General features: G+C 37.5%; 1 protein-coding gene across 1 annotated transcript in view; it reads left to right on the plus strand.

Annotated features, from left to right (window-relative positions):
• The window catches only part of LOC118562995 (MAM domain-containing glycosylphosphatidylinositol anchor protein 1-like), a 110,449-nt gene extending 94,703 nt beyond the window's left edge, over positions 1-15,746 (plus strand). The window contains exon 4 of the mRNA XM_036136520.1: positions 11,067-15,746. Within this exon, the coding sequence (XP_035992413.1) occupies positions 11,067-11,330 (264 nt within the window). The 3' untranslated portion in view covers positions 11,331-15,746. The remainder of the gene's footprint in view (positions 1-11,066) is intronic.
• The last annotated feature ends 4,209 nt before the right edge of the window (positions 15,747-19,955 follow it).

The raw sequence follows: 19,955 nt of genomic DNA on the forward strand, positions 1-19,955 counted from the left end.
AAAAAGAAAAGCTTAACAAGTTGTCCTCTCGTTCCGTAATACACTAGTTTCATTTTGAGTGCTGGTGTGTGGACAGTTTCCTGTTTTAACTGCAGGTCAAACGGTCCTGACAGCCACTGAACTATTGGATCCTATTGGATCACGATAAAAATTGGACACATCCACATACAAAAAAAGGACCAGGAAGGCTGGAAGAAACTCTGCTGTAGTTGATATACCTATACCCTCATCTCCCAGTATTATTTTATTTCCGGCTCAAATCTTAATTTTTCTTTAATTTCCTGTGTTATTGGCTTGAAGTGGTATAGAACAAGGCTGGTGTTTTAATCTGGATTTATGGGTTTTGCTAATGTATGGGATCAGGTACTTATTTGTTCATTAATTTCACAAGTAATGATTAAAAGACTTGGTGTTCCTTGGGATTTTCTGCTTTATGAGCTTTTACCATTTTACCATTTATGAGCTTTCTCGTTATGGTTCAGATGAAACTGAATAGTTGTGAAATGGGAAAGAACTTAAAGCTGCTAAGTGAACTATGAACATGCTGAAAGTTTGATAATAAACTTGGTCAAAGTCTAGAAAATCCCAAAAAGTAAAGAAATATGGAAAAACAAACCAGAATGGGATGGTGTTAATATCATTACACAACGTTTTTTTCATGTCATCATATGTAAGGTGATAAAAATTAACCTTTAACTCTGCATTTGTCAGAAAACATGTAACATGTTCTTTTACTCATTTCTTTGTGTTGTTTATTTCTTAATCCTGAGGATTTAAAAGGGTTCTTTAAATATAAATGGTCACAGTTACAGGAACACACTGACTGACCGGTCTGTGAAGCTAAGCAAATTTAGGAAGGATTTATTTACACCAAACAAACACACACTGACTTTTAACTGCTTACAGAGAAAACTTAATAACAATCTTCAAAGTTTAAAAGTAGATACAATTTCAGTTAAATTCTGTTAAATTCTGTTTTTTTATAGATGAATTACAAATGTCATCACAGGGCCCTTCAGAAGAAAAACGGATATATAGAAATATATTTTATATGTTTAATATAAACTGGATCATGGGTAATTAGGGCATTATATGTTAGAAGAAGATTTTTAAGTTCTGTTGTGGTCGTAATGGGGAGCCAATGAAGAGGAGCTAATATTTCAGAGACACCTCCTTTTAACTTTCAGAAAACTTACCCTAGCGAATCAGATTAAGGTTTCTTGTGGTGTTTTTGGGGGTTCCTTATAAGAGAACATTGCAGTAGTCCTGCCTAGAATCAGCAAATACTTTGACCTTATTTTCTGCTACTTTGCGACAGGATATTCATAATTGTTGGCAGTATAGTGCAAATAAAAGAAGGATGTCCTAGAAAATTGATTTGCTGTATTCTGGATAATCAAAAATAACACTAATATTCTTTACATATAGCTTCATCAGTTATAGGTTCAAGTAAAACTCTATAAGAATCGGCATTTTATATTAGTCACAATAAATGCCTCCAGACACGATAGAATTTTTTTAAATGTTGTATTAGAGCGATCGAAGTAAAGTAATAGCTGATGTTGTCATATCTCTAAGTGTATGTAGTGTTTTTATTTAACTGGTTTTATTTGATCTATTACACAGATGAAACTAAATAGTTGTGAGGTATGATAGTTTGAATAGATACATTCACTGACAAAAAATATTTTTTAAAATGCAGAACTACACACAAAACATTAAGAAATGTTCTTCTTTCAAACAGTGCAGCATCTTTCTGTCCACACACTTAATCCTTTTATATTCTGTGCCCTTGCCAATTTATTTTGCAATCTTTATTCTTCTATTAGCTCAATGCAAATAACATTTTGGCAAAAAGTTTTTATAGCAGGCCAAGGATATAGTCAGTGTAAAATTACCTGCAGAGTTTATTGATAAAAGTTGTGTGAACAATATGCTGTAAGCATTAAACTTCATTAGAGTACTAATGCATTAACCGTGGCACCATCGAGTACTGAGACATGAAAACAACTATTTTCTGGTCAAACTTTGCTGGAATATTCCCACTGTTAGGGCCTAACCTCGTAACCCTTGTGTTTATAGCCACATATATCCCATAGCTAAATATATAAGTTAAATGTAGCAACTTAAGGAAAGTCATGTTAAAAAAAATCAAGAATAAGTCATGGGGTCTCAGTTTAAGAGAGTTAGACATAGATGAAAACAGTCAGTGGGTAAAAATGACCCTTTGGATTTTTTATCGATAAGTGACCAAGGACCAGCTTTGAGAACTAAACTTTCAGGTGAAAGTGTCATTAACAACATTAACTGGGTAAAAGTGAGGCTTTTCTACCTCAGTACTAAGGAGTGAGAATATCTCCCACGCTGCCAGAAAATTTAACCTGGAGTATTTTTAGTCACTGGAGGTTTTCAGGTACAAAATTGAGATTGTGTGATGGATAAAGTATGCTCTAAATTGGTGGGAAATGGCTGCTGCTCAAGCAGTCCTAAAGAGGACCAGTCCAGATTGGAAATAATTGGAAGCCAAGGTGCTTCAGCACAGACTGGCTGTTCCTCCTCCAAAAACCACCAGTCACATTGTAGGATGTCAGAGTTATTCTAGACAGGAAAACAGTGAGCTACAATTTTATTTTTGCACAGTAGTAGTGAGAGGTCAAGTGCTTTTTGACGTTTGAGACACTGGCCTAAAGACTACAGACAGCTAAGCGGTATCTTTATCTCTGATGGTCGGATGCAGCAATTTTATTTTAAGGGGCTGGAAGCAGCAGAAGGGGCAGTAGTTTTAACTGCTCTTTCAATGTTTTATGCTTCAGTGATGGAAGCTTCAATGTACATGAAGTGCTAAAATACCCTGCTACCCCTTCCAGGTCTGTGAATATTCAAATGGTCCATTCCTCATAATAGTTTGATTAATATCTGCATCCTGTCATGAGCATCAGTGCTTCGAGGGAAGCAGATTGGGTAAAGCTGGGGCATTGGACATCATCTGTGTAAGAGTTGTGCCAGGAAATAAAGCTGAGGCCCAGATCATGGGCCAGATAAAATCATAAAGTCCATCCAAAAGACTGTAGATGTTTGTTTATTTATTTAACTTTTTTAATGGGATTAAGAATGGACGATATAGTCTTAACATTTTATCCCAATATCTTGTCATATGTCGTGAAGTCTTGATAAGAAGTATTCCAAAATTCCTCAAAACTTCAAAATTGTCTTTCCGGTAATAGATCTGTAGCCGTATACAGCCAGAGCCCCACAAAATACTGCTGTAAAATTAAATGCACGCGTTATAAAACAGGCTGTCAGCTAGTCACAATAACTACAATTGTTAGTGCCAGTAGTCGTACCACTAAACTGCAAACAATTGCATTTAATCATCATCTTTAAATATATAAAGAAATTTTAAATGTAAATATTTATATTTGACAAAACCAGCAGAGAAGAAAGTCAAAGTAACAACCCCAAGCATATTTTTAGTTTTGGGGGGGTTTGCAATCATTAAGCATTATTTTATCATCATCCGTGATAACAGTCCGTGACACAGTGACAGCTCATTCCCGTAAAGGGGAAATGGAGATGCTCTGCGCAGGTTTCCATCTATGACTTTGGGTTGGAGGAACATGTGGACAACTTCCCTCGTGTCTCCACAGTCAGGATAACATTAGTTCAGGTTTTTGAAATCATTTCTGAAGATAGAAACTGATGTTTAATTGCTCCATCATGAAATACATCACAGTTCCTGGGGCTGGAGATGCTCCGATGTCGCTCAGGAATTTTGACTTGTTAAGTCAAATACTGCAATACCAGCTGAGCGACAAAATCTACAGGAATCCGCTGTACGTTTCTTAAGCACTTCTCAAAAACACCTTTGCCACTGGAGAAGGAAGCTTAAAGCGGCGAAAGAGGCTGATTTTTGCTCGAGATATGAAGACACGCGTTTCTTTGATAAATATTGACTTGGCATTCTGGGTTTGAACATGGAAACTTCAAAGGCTCAACTACTGACCACCACCTTGTAAAATCTGGACGTTCTATTTGAAAATGAATGCTTTGCCAGATGATACAGGGTTATTGGACTCTCTGCCTTAATGGTAAAGTGCTCATTCTGAATCGCCGGGGAAAAAAGCAGCGGTTACGATGTCAATATTTATGGTTCTAATCGTTCAGAAAGTGTAATGCACAGTTTATAAACACATGCAGTATAAGATGGAATTATTGCTTATGATTACCGCAAACCACATTACCACTAATGGAAAATTTACAAGGCCATTTGTCCGTGGCCAACTTTAATGTGCATTCCTTAATAACCACAATTTAAACAGACCACAATCCATCCACTTACCATGTAAAGACCATGGACTGGTCTTCTCCTGCAATGCTTACACATGGATATTTCTCTTTCATTTGCATTTTTTGTTCATGCATAGAACCGTCTCTGTCATGGATGGCATGTCTCCCTCTAGCTGAAAACAGAAACAGTAAAGACAACCTCCTGCATTTAATGTTGAGCTGCATCTCAGGGGAGACCTTTGCTTCCCTTCACTTTACACGTCTAACCAGACGTAAATAAAATATCACCACAAAAGTCTCTGACTCAACAAAAGTCCCTTAATCTCGCAGCATGGTTTTAGGGGAATCTAGAGGGGGATGAGTTTGTTTTTCATGTGTAAATCGGTGGACGCGAGATTTGATGAAAAGCGAGTGTTTGGCTTTCTCCTACTTTGTAAAGAAATAAAAGGAAAATGGGAAAGAAAAGCTCCCAGACAGGCAGAAGATGGGGGAGTGAAAAGGGCTGAAAGAGATAACCAGAACAATCCGTCAGGACCTGAGCATAAAAAAAAAAGACGGCAGCCCCACTCATCCATTGAAGGAAGGAAAAGGTGTAAAGGGAGAGTGAAGGAGGTCAGAGAAAGAGAGCGCAGGTGATCGTATTATGCTGCTTGTGTCACAGCCAGATAAAGGCTCCTCTGCCGCCTGGCTGTCATCTGCATTGCACACAATATCCCCTTTATTCACAATATCACCTCTTTCTATTTTGCTGCATGTGCCACCCTGGTGGAGCAACTCCCAATGTGCTTCACTTTTTCTCTTTCCATCACACCGCTGCCAGCAAGACTGCATACATCATTCCCTATCATACTCTGCTCTACTCATTTTTTTTCTTCACGCAAATATCAAGGGTATTCCTGCCTTTTTCCTCCTCATTCTTTTCTGCTCACGTGCTATACCCTTATCTAACATAGTTCGTAGTTGCCTATCAGTATTTCATCCACACATGTTGCTTATTTTCCCTTTTGTAACATAGCAAGTGCAGCACAACTCTACGATTTCATCCTCCGGTTGCTTTTTCTTCATATTGACAGTTACATTTTGGCCCGTTTAATTAAGTCTATTTCAAAGCAATTCCAAAGATTTGAGCACAGATGGTATTATGGACAGTGTGTGCATCTTGTAACTTTACACCAAGCTGCTGCTTCTAAGGTTGAGTTGCTCAACATCCTAAAAAAAGAAAAGAAAATATCATTGATCAAAAGGAACTACTAGTTCCCAGTGCTCTGAGTCCAATTGGAGCACATTGTTATTTCAGCCTTTTTTTTTTTAACCTGAGATGATGGCTGCTGTCGAACGAATACATTGTCCCATGCTGAGGTCATGTCTGCTGCTCCTTTCAAATCGTACATTTGATCCATGAAAATCATCTACGCTGGTAAATCTTCTCGTGATCATCTAAAAGGTTTTGACAAGAAAGGTGGGATTGAAGCTGACTTGTCCCTCCAACGCCTCTTAATCACCTGGAGAGGTGCTCTTAGAGACATAACATATGAGATGTTTGTGTAAGAGAGGATTCAAAACAAAGACAGAAGCAGCAGCAGCAGCACTGTCTGCTTGAGCATGGAAAGCCCTTCATGATCTCCCAGTGTCTGTCGAATAGGAAAAGGGCTTTGTGTTTGTGTGTTATTTGGGGGACTATAATGTAAGATGCGTAAATGATCACCAGTGATGTGAGGATCTTGAAAACACAACATATTTGAAACGGAGAACGGCTGTTGAGGAATAGGTGTTTAAAAACATTTCTTTGCTAAATTAGCAGAAAAACTCCTGATATTAAGATGCTGTTTATTCCATAATACAATTTGTAAGCAAAATCACTTTTTTGGAAGGTTTTTCCAAAAGGATAAAGTTTCCCCTCAAACACAACTAAATATCTCACAAATGTGCAACTGACTCCCCGGGGACAATGTCCACAATGATCAGAATTGTCTTAAATTTCCTTTAAAAAAATCCATGCCAATCTTTTAATTGTCTTCAGGGCTTTTTCCCGTAAATGATCCTGTTTTAAAAACAATATATATATATTTCAAATGAGGCCATAAACTATTAGGTTTCTCAGATAATTTAGATAGGAATGGCAAATGGCACCAATACCAAATTGCTTCATGCTAATAAAATAATTCCGTCTTATGCCTGATTATGCAGTGCTTTTAGTTGAGTATCTCATGATATGTTACCAGATTTTGTCAACACTTTCTAAATACATTCCTTCTCTGGGTCTTCCATAGGGACTCGGTGTTTCACATGAAAGACATGCTATATCATTGCAAGCATGTGTGGCTGTTTGTCAGCATCATAAATTAACTTGACAAGAAAAACAACCAGATATTCCTGACTCCTTCCAGCTTTATCTGCTGATGATTGTAGGAGGACTACTGCTCTACTGCTCCCATGATGCACATCATTTATGTTTTCCCACAGCTTTGAGTTAACTAATTCTGAATAAGAGTCCATGGCGTCCCATATCCTCATTAAACAGCAATAAGCTAAATTCCGATAACCACCAGGAGGAATAAATGAATAGATGGAAAGGGTTTTGAACTCAAATGAGGTGTTGATTTATTTTTCCCATCCAAAGTCTTATGATATAATACTTTTGTTAGCATTTATTCAAATCTTTCCAATGTTTCAAAACTATGTTCAAAGTTAAGTAAAAAAAGAAACAGTCAATCATTTGCAAGATTTTCATTTATCTTTTAATCCTTGACTAAATACGCACTTATGGCTCACTTTAACATGCTTCCTCTTTGTGTTCCTCACAAAAGCCTACAATACAAATACATGCATGCGTTCAAGCTGAAGTCACTAAACCATGAAGAGACAGGGTGCAGTTCATTGCTCACCTTGGCTGGTTGGATCAATGGCAGCGTGCCTCCTCCAAATCCCTCCCACAAACAGACCTGAGTAAACAGACACAGAGCATTTACACAGACGCTGATAATCCGCTAATCCATATAACCTGCTTTTGAATCAACACGCACACACACACACACAGACACACTCACCTGCACTTAGGACTGAATATGTACACTGATACTGTGTACATATAGGAACACAAGCAGACGAGCCTGCATTAAAGCAGGGAACAGACACTTCTACACACTACTGTTTGCATGCACACAGGCACACAAGTGACTTTTCTCTATTATCCTCTCTGACCTCCTCTGAGGGGTATGGTTGATAGTCCCATGGAGGTTGATATCAGACAGAAGGGTTAATAGGGATTAATGGACTGCACACACACAGTTATGTAGACACACACACGAGAGAGAATTCCCACATTGATGAGCTTTTATTCATCTTTGAAGCGCGTGTGTGTAAGTGTATGCGAGCATGGGTTTGTGCAGTTGATTATTCTAGAGAACTTATCATGTAGCTGTCTGCTGCGTGGTGTTCCCACTGCTTGATGAGATAATTGAAGCGTAAAAAATCCGTATAGAGGATGTCAAAACTCTTAATGGGCCAAACAGCATGGACACCATGAGTACAGCGCTCGGTGTCGTACAGATCAGACAGATTTTATCACTAGAAAGACGATTGCCTCATTTATAAACTTTTATCAGTTTGCCAATTTAATGACCTGTTTAGGGATCATAACACTATCTAACTGTCTGTCTCGGCGTATTTACTCTTTAACATTTCGCCATCTAATTATTCCTTCATGAATAAGCTTTTCAACCGCTCGAGTACTTTAATGTATGATTTATTAAGGGAAATCCACGGGTGCAATTATCTTTAATTTGACTTATCAAGCATGTGCTATATTATCATAGAACTGTGCAATAAAATTCTCCAAAATTAGAGATGTTTGACATGAGCAGCAAACCTACTTTTAGTCTAAAAACATTACGTATTTCTCATCTTGGATTTCTCATTGAAAGAAAATAATCTAGCATGTTTTATTCATGTCTAAGAAAACAGAATTATTTTCAAACCCTGATCTAATGTCTTATCTTTCTTTGGTGTTACATTAGAAAGAAACCTGACTTTATTTTTTATGCAGTACTTTAGGGCTACCAGGCCTACTGCTTTCTCTGAGGGTTTGTACCCTGCTAAAGCCCAGTACAGCGCCTCCCCACCCAGTCCGTTTCTGATCGGTCGCCCTGTATGTTGTTCGTAAACATTCACTTGATTAAAAATTAAACATTCAAAGAACTGCTTTGCTGTAAGAGTTTCTATACATAATTTTTTGTAACCTGACCTTTTTTTTGTGAGGTTCGATAATATATATTCTCAAGAAGGTGTCAAAAATATCAAATCATTGTATTTGAGGGTTGATATTTAGCTGTATGTGAAGAAGGCTGTCAACCTGTTGATAGGGATTCAGGGTTTCTGTTTTTTTTTCGTGTTGATCTTGGTTTATGTTTGTGGGTGTTCTTTTTCTAAACGAGGACTCTGGACAAAAGAAAATCTGGTCTATCCAGATCCATTACAGAATGCAAATGCAGATGACAAAATTATTTAAGAAACCTGCTTTATTCCGTTTCCTACCACTTTCAATTTGGCTAGCCTTGTGCCCTAAACATCTTCTAACAGTATATTCCATTTCTACTCATCATCACTGGAATCATTGTCTTATGGTTTGTCTTGCTGGTGCAGGTTCCGGTGTTTTGCAATCTGATTTCAAGTTTTGTTTGTCTGAGTGTATTGTTGGCTATTTGCATAGCCTCCTTGTTTCAATTAAGTCACCCCCTCTAGGGTAATCAACATTGCTGGTGTCCATCTGGGCTGAGACCCAATGCTCACTTGGTTACTGATAGAGCCGGACCACAGCAGCCCTGCATGAAACACCATTACTTTCAAGAGTTGTGAATTAGCATTGTATAGTAATGGGTCAGATTAGTGAGCACAACTGATACATTGGCCCATTTGATATTGGAGCTACGGTTAGCCAGGGTTTCAGAGGTTTCTGTTCAAACATTAATCAATATGGCGGCGGCACGTATAAACTATAGTGAAAGGTGAAAAAGAACTGTTAATGGACACTTCTCGTGAATTTTATTTTTCCTAAATCACAACACAGCATGATAAACACCTTATTTAGGTGTTCCTTATGTAATTTTGTGAGTTCAGTTCTGAGAAATATACTGCTATTGGCTTCTTTTACTAATAGTTAACGTTAGCCTGGTTGTTTAGCAAAATAGCCCAAAAGGCATTTATTTTAGGTTCAACATACCTCTTCAGCTATTTATTTTTTTTGACATGTTACAAGCATAACCGTCCGTGTATTTCATTTGAACTTTATGGGATAGAACAACATGAAGTAATGCATCACTAGAAAACTGAAATTGAAGGAAAATCGCACATGGTTTTCATTTTACATTTTGCTCTAATGCCCCCAAATAAAATCTAATGGGATCAACACCTCATTATGGAATGCTTTTAGAATATTCAAGCACATAAAGGTCTTTGGTTGCAATGTCACAACAAATTTAAAGGGACATAAATACTTCTGTAAGTCACTTTAAATAAAATAAAAGATTATTAACTCAATAATCATCACACCTGTCCCTTGTTAGGCTTCAGCTACCTGTATACGTCCCCCATGGTCCCATAGACCATTTTGTGATCTCTTTACAGTATTAGTTATCACAAAAGAAGTCTCTCAATCTCGGTTTCCCTTTTGTTCTTGGCAGTCATTTCATGCAGAATATACCATATTTCATATTTTGGACATCCTGCTTATGTAGAGCCTTTTGTTTCTGCCAAATAAATTGGATTTTAGCCTGTCTCTGCCTCTGCATTTAGGTCCCCCATCAAGCCCCCTCTGATGTTTTACAACACCTGCTAAAAGCCACATTTTTAAAACCAAGCACTAGAGTAAAAAGCTGAAAGGTTTGACTCAGCTAACCACTGACACCTTTCAATAAAAGAGAAAAACAGGATGCAAACTTTGATCTAGTTTTGACTTTACAAACAATGCAGTTAGCATTTAACATGTAACCCATTTATTTTTTTCTGTCAAGTGTGAACATATTAAATAAATCATCAATCATTTGAATGTGCATTGACTTTGAACATTTAGTGATCTAAAATGTGGAACTTTATGTACTCAAAATATATGGGACCTCAAACCCAACTCTCCTGGACAAGCATCTTTTGTCCTTACCCCACTTCTTCCTACTTCCTTCTGCAGATTTTACGACTTTGTTACAAAGCAGCGTTTGCTCCTTGGGTCAACGGTAGCAGGTGTTAAATCACAGCATCACAGAGGACACCTTGTATGGTATCGCGGAGATTCTGCCAGCTGTGACAAAATGGCACAAGTTGATGCTCTCAGAATGAAGGGTTGGCTTGACAAAAGCTAAAAGGCTTACATACATGCTCATTTGGCAGGCAGTCCGTACAAGGGAAGGACGCACACTGTCACAGATGCAGTTTGAAAGAAGGTGATGGTGACATCACCAGTAGAAGATCGGATATATCGTTTTTATGTTGCATTTAAAGTTATCAATGGCTACTTTACTCGTTTTTTTTTTTTTTTTGGCCAGCTGCTTTTTAACTTGTTATCACACTTTCATCAGAAAGGAAAAAGAAAGAAACATTTCCTAAGATTTTGCCATCAGCTCTTATTTCTACAGCTCAATCTGACTTTAATTTTTGTGCTTTTGGGAAGGATTTAATTTTCATTCGTGGCTTAATCTGAACCACACCTGAATGATTTTATCTTTTAAACGTTTGTTTCTCTAACAACATGTCTGTTCTCTCTGTCCCATCCCTACCCCCACTCTCCTTAGGTCCGGTGGACAAAGACAGCTGGCAGTGCCTCGGACAAGTTTCAAGAGACATCCATCTACAACGAAACGCTGCGCATCGAGAACATCCAGCGGGTGCAGGGGGGCCGCTACTACTGCAAGGCCGACAACGGGGTGGGGGTGGCTGCCATCAAGTCCATCCGCGTAGATGTGCAGTGTAAGTGGGCAGGGAGGAAAGAGGAAAAGAGAACACTCCTTCCACTTTTAAACCGCAGCAGACTTTCACTGCAGCCATTCCCACATTAGAGAAGGCCAAGATGGGCAAAGATGGAAAGATAGCAGGAGGAAAGATGAAAGACTGATTGGATGGATGATGAGATTTCAGGTGGGAATGGTCTCTAAGAGTATCTGATGAATTACGGTTGAAAGGATGAAAAACATGCCAGAAGGATTAATAGAAGGGAGGGAGGATCAAATTGAGCTGAATCAGAAAACGCTGTAAAACTAAAATGTTCTATACAATACAAATCCTGGATTTTCTTTTATAAATAGTTGTGTTTTTATATAATAGCAATCTATTTAAAAAGTGAGTGAAGCTCAACAATTTTACAAAGATTTATTTCCTTACACTCAAATGAATCAGGAACATAGCAAATTTTAATCCAAAATTAAACACGAAGGTAATTCACCCAATTTGTTATCACCACTTGCAGAAAGAAAGCAGAAAGGAATATTAAGCTGTACAAAGCAGCATTTTCTTCCTTTTTGCTTCACAGCCCCAAATATTTACAAAATAATGTAAAAAAGTACTGAAATGTTTAGAATTCCTATGAATACGAAGTCAGCTAATAATTAGTTGTAAAACCACTGTTTCTGAGAACTGCTTCATATATGTGTTCCATGGATTCAACCAACTTCTGGCACCTGTAAACAGGTTTTTGTGCCCTGGATTACTGGACTACATTCTACAATTCCTTTTTACTTCATGGCTTTTCCTCAAAATCAGAATTTAATATTACAAGTTTTCTTTTGTAATAAGGTGTAGGGATTGGGTTTGTTTCATAATGTCGATCTGATTTGACATGTCAAATTAGAATTTCAACCAAAAATTGTGATTAATCTAATTAATGATTTTGGACAGCTATTATTTTGAACACAACTATATATTTATGAATGCTTTACTCCCCCAATGTGACTCATAAGAAGCAAAGACGTCTTTTGTCAGATACTCTTGGAAAAAAAGTGAAGCCTGTGGGACCTAAAGTGAGTTTTATAACAGTTAGTCCAGGTGGCACGGGCTCCCTAACGCAATGTTTCTTAACTAATGTATGTCCTGAAAGACTCTCTATGGGATAGAGACAACCATTATCCATTTGCTTTGTCCGTTGGTTGGACTGAGACACTCACTTCTGCAGCAACACTTTAAATGTAAATCAGCAATCATATAAAAATGAACAAATCACTTCCCATTTTTAGCCCCTCTCTGACCTACCTCTTGGTGCTGGAGCTCTACATCAGCCCTGTTGTTTTTGAAACAAAAGGATACCAGCTTGTATTGCAAAGCCCTGTTATCTTGACAACAGCAAATGTCCAGGGAGCCACTCCACAGTAAAGGTTTTTTAACCTGCACTTGCTTCGAGATTCACTGCATTTTCAGAATCTCCAATTTAAAAGAGTAAACTGCTGATGTGAAGGAAGCCATGAAATGATGTGCGGGGCTCTTTCTAGTCTCCGGCAGTTAGGTGTCATTTTTTTTTTTCAAAACCATTTAAGGGCAGACACCATCACCATGCTGAAATGTATTTAAAAAGCAAATTTAATTTAGGATCTCCTCTTCCGTCATGGTATCTGGCCAGCAATTCATCCGCCTTTCTTGTTGCTCGACATGTGACAGTTAGAAAGCAGCATTGTGTTATAGGGGTCCCGTGCTGCTGCTTGTTTCACTGCCCCACTGTCCCAGTGAGTCAGGGGCCAGGTCATGGTCAAAGGTTGCTCAGTACGACACTCCACACTTCCATACAACAACATGTTCTTTTTTGTTTTTAAACCTCAAGCTCCTCACTTATATGTTCATTACTATTTTTATTTTGGTCTTTTGCTGATTCAATCACGTTAATGGCAGATTTATAGACTAATAGAACAGCATCAGGTTTACTGAGGGCGTTTCAAAATTTAACACCAATTACTTGCTTCTTCCTGTTGAAGTCATTTTGTTGGCTTTGGGCAAATTACAAAGCTGTGTCCAATAGTAGTAAACTATTTTATCTATGCACCACAGGACTCGACTCTGCCTCGTTGGCTTAATAAGGCTCTCCCTCCCTTCTTCATCCACCTCCCCTTTCTGCTGGTAGCGTAAGTCCTCCCCAGGAGTTAGCTCTGCCATTGCTGATGGAGCAGGTAATTGCAGGGGGTCTGGCTAGTAAACAGGTTGCATCATGATTGTAGTTGTGACGGAAGCTCTGTGAAGCTAACCAGCTCTGACGGTCAATGCTTGTTCAATTCCCTGTCCCCATGCTGCGTAGACCTATTGGTGATCATCTGGGCTCGCTTCACCGAGCACTTTTAGTGCCAGGATGATGTAACAATTAGCCCAGGCAACCAGGAAAAAAACGATAGAGCCAGAGAGATGAAAGTGGAGGGCAAGACAGATTAGGAAATCAGGATGTAATAGAGAGTCAACACAACAGTTTGTGTTAAACTCCAACTCTGGCCTCCAAAACATTCTGTAAAAAATCTGAGACGTCACAGAAATTGTAGTTTTTCTACTTAACTACCATATAAATTAGAGAGCTTTAATACCAAGCAGGACATTTAATAAAATACCCTGCTTCCCTTTGTAGAACATGGTGATGCTTGGGAAAGGGATTATTGGAAATCTTGAAATAATCAGATAGATTATTTGAAATCTTCGCTGTGTTTCCCAGCTAATCACTTCAGTGTCTGGCTCTAGGTCATGTGCCTGACATGGGAATTCATCTTTGCTTTCATATGATCACATGCATGCATGCAGGCATGCAGGATGTATAAACACACACACACATCCAGCGTAAATACTCACTTATCACTAATTTATATGAAGCACTCACACATCCTTTTTAAGATTAGTGTAACCAACTAAATATTTGTGACTGATTCATTGGATGACTCTATTCTTTATCAAGGTTAATAGGAAGTTTATCTCAAATCACTTTTTTAAATTCCTGAATCTTTTATGAACTTTTAAGATCAGTGAAGTTTAATTACTAGAAGGTCAAAAATGCTTCTTTCAGAATAAATGTGAGAAGGTTTGTGGCCTCTGTTGGAGAATGTTCTTATTGGTAACCAAGGCTAGACATGGTTTTGGTATGATTTTATGCAAGTAAAAGCTGGTTATACCAGAAACAGACACGGTGTAAATTAGGGGAAAAGCGTATCCAAACATTTGTCTAACTTCTGCCATCCTGACATAGATAACAGTAGTGTTTTGCTGGTTTCTTCTGTTGGCTACATGCCCCTCATTGCTCCGTTGCGCTGCTAGTTCTCCATACCAACATTTTAAGTTATGTTTATTTTTCTTTTTGAAAGTTGATCACTCCATTGCTCTACATTTGGAGCCTTTCTAAACTGAATCAAGCTCACTGAGTATCCTTCTCTTCATGAACAGCACTGCACCTGCTAAAAGCGACAACGTGCATTTCCAAAACCAATTGGTAATTAGTGCAAAGCAGCAGTTTTGATTTCATATTGACCTGTAAAAACAGCACATATTTCTTTAATTGATTTGTTTTTTTTATGTTATCTTTGCAATATCTAATTTTTGACCAGGCACACTCATAACTTGAATCCACTTACAGTGGTACTCAAATACACAAGGCCAACAGCACACACTCTCACACTTTGAAGTGTGAGAGTGAGATGTACTATAGAGAAGAATAAGGAAGTGAGAAAGTGAATGATAGGTGCAAACTGAAAAGGCAGCAGGGAAATGAGTGAAGGCTTTCTAGACTGGAGCAAAGGCACATATTCAGTGTTGCTCTTTGAATAGAATACACATCGAGCAAAGGCCACTTCTATAATATCTTATATGAAGCTGACATCCTCTCATCATTCTATTCACGTTTGCTTATTGTCCTTCATGCCTGCAACGCCACGATTTTTAGCTTTTCTCCATCACAAATGGTGTATGACTCACCTCACATTGTCTTTACTTTGAGCACATCGATTTAATTAATATTAGTCTTTTCTTGTTTTTGTGAGAGAGTACATTCTTATAATACAGACTCTAAAGCTGTCTTCACTGACCCTTTCCTTTCAACACTCCTCCCACACATCAGCCATAAGGACAGAAGGCCCTCTGTGTGTGACAACACTGACCAATGACCTGGCACACTAACCACTGGGACAGTGGGACAGTGAGCAGGCGGGGTTTAACTTTGAGTAGCCTCTACTGATGGGATGGACTTGGTTCAGAAACCCAACCATTGTAGATTATGAAAGCAAAGGACCAATCCATAAAAAAATTAAATACTTATGTCAGGTTGACACTGTGGATTTAACATCAGAATAAGGTAAGTGGGGAGATACTGATGATGATTAACCTGCTGTGAAATGTCAAGGTGAAGTTTGAGGCATTGGTGAATTTTTGAAAGGAGAATGTTTTGATATTTTTTTCATTTTAATGTCTTGCTTATTTGAATTGTAAAGAGGTTTATTCAGAATACTTCATTTTCATTATTGACTAACTCTGACTAACATTTCAACTATATATATATATATATATATATATATATATATATATATATATATATATATATATATATATATATATATATATATATATATATATACATACATACATACAATCTGTTTCATTGTAAAGATAACAAACCAAAACCAAGGTTTTGAATGTGGTTCAGCACACAGTATACAAAACATTAAGTAGAGAGACAATATAAGCCACTTAGTTTGCTAAAGTGCAATAGCAGACAAAGTTTATTTGGTCAGGACTCAAAGATTGTTTCCGGTAAGTGGTGAAAACAACACAGACACTTGTTTATCAAGTTTTCTTCTAGAAAAACTAAAGACAATGCTACATCTACCCTACACAAATACTGCTCTTTGTCAAACTTTCCTATTGATAAAAAACAACATATTCCCCTGTGTGTGAAGATTTTGGTGGATTTCTCATATTTGTTTTCTATCACCTTTTAAATAACCAGCTAAGCCAAGGATGAAGATATACTTTCGCCAGAAACCTTATTACGTACAACCTTTTTAACACTTGTTTGGACCCAATGCTGCCTTTGAAACCATTTTAAGTCTGTATGGATTCAACAAGATTTAAAAATGATGGTCCATATTGACATGTTAGCATCATGCAGTTGCAGCAGATTTGTCAACTGCATGTTCAAAATCTACCTTTCCATCACATGCCAGTGGTGCTCTATTTGATTGAGATCAGGTGACTGTGGGGGGGGGGGGGGTGCAATGAAATAGACTGATCATCGACAATACTCTGTTAACCTGTGGCAATTAAACAATGCTCAATTGCTATTAAGCGGCATAAAGTCATAATTTCATGAATTTAAGTATTGTACATTTATTTAATTTGTTAATGAATAATATAAAAAGTATTAATCACTTGGATTCACTTATGAATTAAATTGTTTATAAATACATTTTGTCGACCTTAATGGCATATGAGACATGAAACGCGGCCCATTGTGTTTTTGTTTTTTCTTGAAATCTCTTAACTTCTCAGTCTGTCCACACCCTCATTGACGCTTCGTTTCTGCCTAAAGAAATGGATAACAAGCACCAAAAAGACATGGTTACTCTCTTCCTTGTAGGCTACTGTGCTTCATTTTAGTTTTCCAAACAACACAATATGATGCTAGATCTTCTGTCATCTTCACATATTGCATAAGCAATCATGGTGGGCTGCCATAATGCCAGGGCCATTTTTTGGTCCCAGTCTAATCCGGCTAACAACTGATCTCAGATGTAAACAATGGAGGCGTTACCACTAATGTGGTCTGCGAAGTAGTAAACCTTAGTTGTAAATGTGGATATTTGAGCTGATGTTGTATCACCTCTGAGCACTCTGCTCATTTCCATCTAACATCAAGGGTAGATGCCCTTCAACACCTGTTGGTTGCTCTTGCTTTCTATTTTTTTCAATAAACCCAATTTATGTGTAAAAATCAGACCATCCTGACTTTAACCAACAGTTATGCCAGATTCAAAGTCACTTGATTTGAACTTTGACATTTAATTTTCTGCATCTGTGTGCCCCAATACTTTGAGTTGCATCCATATATTTACTTGCCAAGTCACCATTTGTACACAACAACATTAAACTAACAAGCATTTCAACAGTTATATCTGATAAAGTGGTTGGTGATTGGAAGTTTTAATATTTGGTTTAGGAATAGTAATCAGTGTTTGTGAACCAATTTTAGCAATCGAAGCTATGATTCCTCTGCTAAAGGAATTCCAGGAAGTTTTAGTATAATTAGGATTTTCACACTTACATTCTGTGTCACTGACAGCAATGACTGCATAAGTTAGTCTTGCATAGTGAATCCTCAAATGAATATAAGGTTTTTGCAGTTCTTACAGTTCTCACCAACTGTCTACAAGAGCTAATTGGAGAAATGTGTGATGTGACATTGCAGGACTGTAGCTATATAAACGGTCTCAGCAGTCGTACAAGTACCACAGAATTGTGTTTTTAATAGTGGAATGTACTCACCCTTACATCTTTGCACCTGTAAACACCAGGCATGGTGGCATTTAGGTCTCTCTACACAGGCATGAAACAACATGAGTCTTTGGTCACGGTGCAGTCTTTGTACTTCTGTGACATGTGGGTTCCAGTTGAAGCAAGATAAATTGGCAGTGACACTGCTGATGGTAGATGGGAAAATGCTGACATGTTTACAGAAAAAGAAAGAGAACACTGTTTTAGACTGTGAGAGAAATGGAGAGGCAGAAGCAGGTAGTTTAAAAGAAGCTTTGACCTTTTAGTGGGATTGAGGTTGAAGCCACAGGGTGAGTCGTTGGGTCTGCTGTCTGAGCCACACAGTGTAGCAAAAGCTCACACAAACTTTCTGCCCTTCTGATCTACTTTCTCACATTTCTCTCCAACTTTCTCTGCTTGTCCATGGCACTCTGTAGCCTACTTCTCTCTCTCTCTGTTATTAATGCTGACCATCTCAGTATTTCTGTTTGTGCATGGTTCCGTGTCATTTATGGTGTGTTTGTGTCCTCACTGTGGCTCTCATCCTCTGTAAGATTTATATCTCTTCCTTGCTTTTGACAGTTTCATCTCCTGTCTGCTTATCTTATTCTTTATCTCACTAAAAAGAAAGAAAGGATTTTTTTTCCATGCTCCACTGTTTTTAAAGAAACATATATGTGATATGTTTCTGTGCCTGTTCATTTTCATTATTCTTTAATTCACAGTGCCACAGCCTAATTTGACCAGTTTGGTCTAACACGCTAGAAACAACTTCAAAATAGCCATAACAACGTTGTTATTTTGAATGAATGACAAAACATTAGGAAAGCCTATAAAAACCTGGTATATTTGTTGTTTTAGTGATGTTAGGGAAATATTAAATAGATGTTTCTATATAAGTATGCAATTAACACAATACCCAATTGTTGACATATCACTGAGAAATGGCAACATACACAATACTTTCATTTAACATTGTGTTCTGTGTAATTTGTGTTATTGTTTTCAAAAGATCATTTTAATATGAAAGTTTCTATTTTAATGCACATTCAAAAATATATATGGAATAATATGTGAGATGAAGAAAACTACGCTGCTTACACAACATCTGTGGAGTTTTTGTCTCTAGTCACATATAACCATTTCTATTTAGATTTATACCCATAAAGGGAAAAGTTTATACAATGCTATAAATTCCACCACTGACACCTTCTTGAGATCACCCCATGCTGTTTTTTTTTTTTTTAACACAAGAATGAGTTAATAAATGTGGATGATCAGTTGCAGATACAACATCTTTCTAAGAATAATGCCAACACAGAAATACCTGGCTTCGGTTCAACTGCTACAACCCAGTTATCTCATCTTACAAGTTATCCAAAATTGCAGCAAATGATATAATATACCAATTTTTACTTACGTCGCGGTCCCTCCACAGCTTAATTTGGTAATCATCAATTAGTTGGGGCTTATACAGCTATCTATGAATCCTCTCCTGTGTCATGACAACAAAAACACTCTTCTCATCACACTTTTGAAATCTCTGTGAACATTTATATGGTATTCTGAGTGCCACTGCAATACTCACCCTTGCTATCACGATCTCAGGAAATGATTGCGCTGCTGTGTTTACCTCTCGACCTATGTTACCCTCGCTAGGGTGCCCCTTTGCAATTTTCAGCTATTTCTTCATTCATTTCATATTTTTGTTCTTTAAAGACACTGGTGAACAAGTGCCAGAAACATTTCTATGGCAGAAAATATAAAGAACATTGATAAGAGGTTAAAAGGGATGAAGTGAGACTCTTAATAGATGGAGTTGAGCACAGAGAGCATTGCCAACCAAACAACAAAAAACTCTAGTCTAAAACAACTACAAAATTGTTTCAGTAAATAGTTTAGTCAGATATTATTTTTTATTTATTATTCATATATTATAATTTTTAATATATGAATATTGTCCTCTTTAGTCAAGAGAAAATTTAACTTGCCATATAAGTAGTGGAAAAAGGATATTTCAAATAGTTTGAAGGCTGGTTTGACAAGTTGGTTTGAATGTTTTAAAAACTTTTGATTGATGGGAATGTTCACTCCAAACATGTATGCTTTACAAAAAAGTAATAAAAAAGAGCAAAAAAAAAACTACGTCAGTGGCATTACTTTTGGTAAAAATGCATTTTTGATGGCTGAGAAGAAAAGCCAGACATGTT

This window comes from Fundulus heteroclitus, chromosome 4, assembly GCF_011125445.2.
Source record: "Fundulus heteroclitus isolate FHET01 chromosome 4, MU-UCD_Fhet_4.1, whole genome shotgun sequence".
NCBI classification, from domain to species: domain Eukaryota; kingdom Metazoa; phylum Chordata; class Actinopteri; order Cyprinodontiformes; family Fundulidae; genus Fundulus; species Fundulus heteroclitus.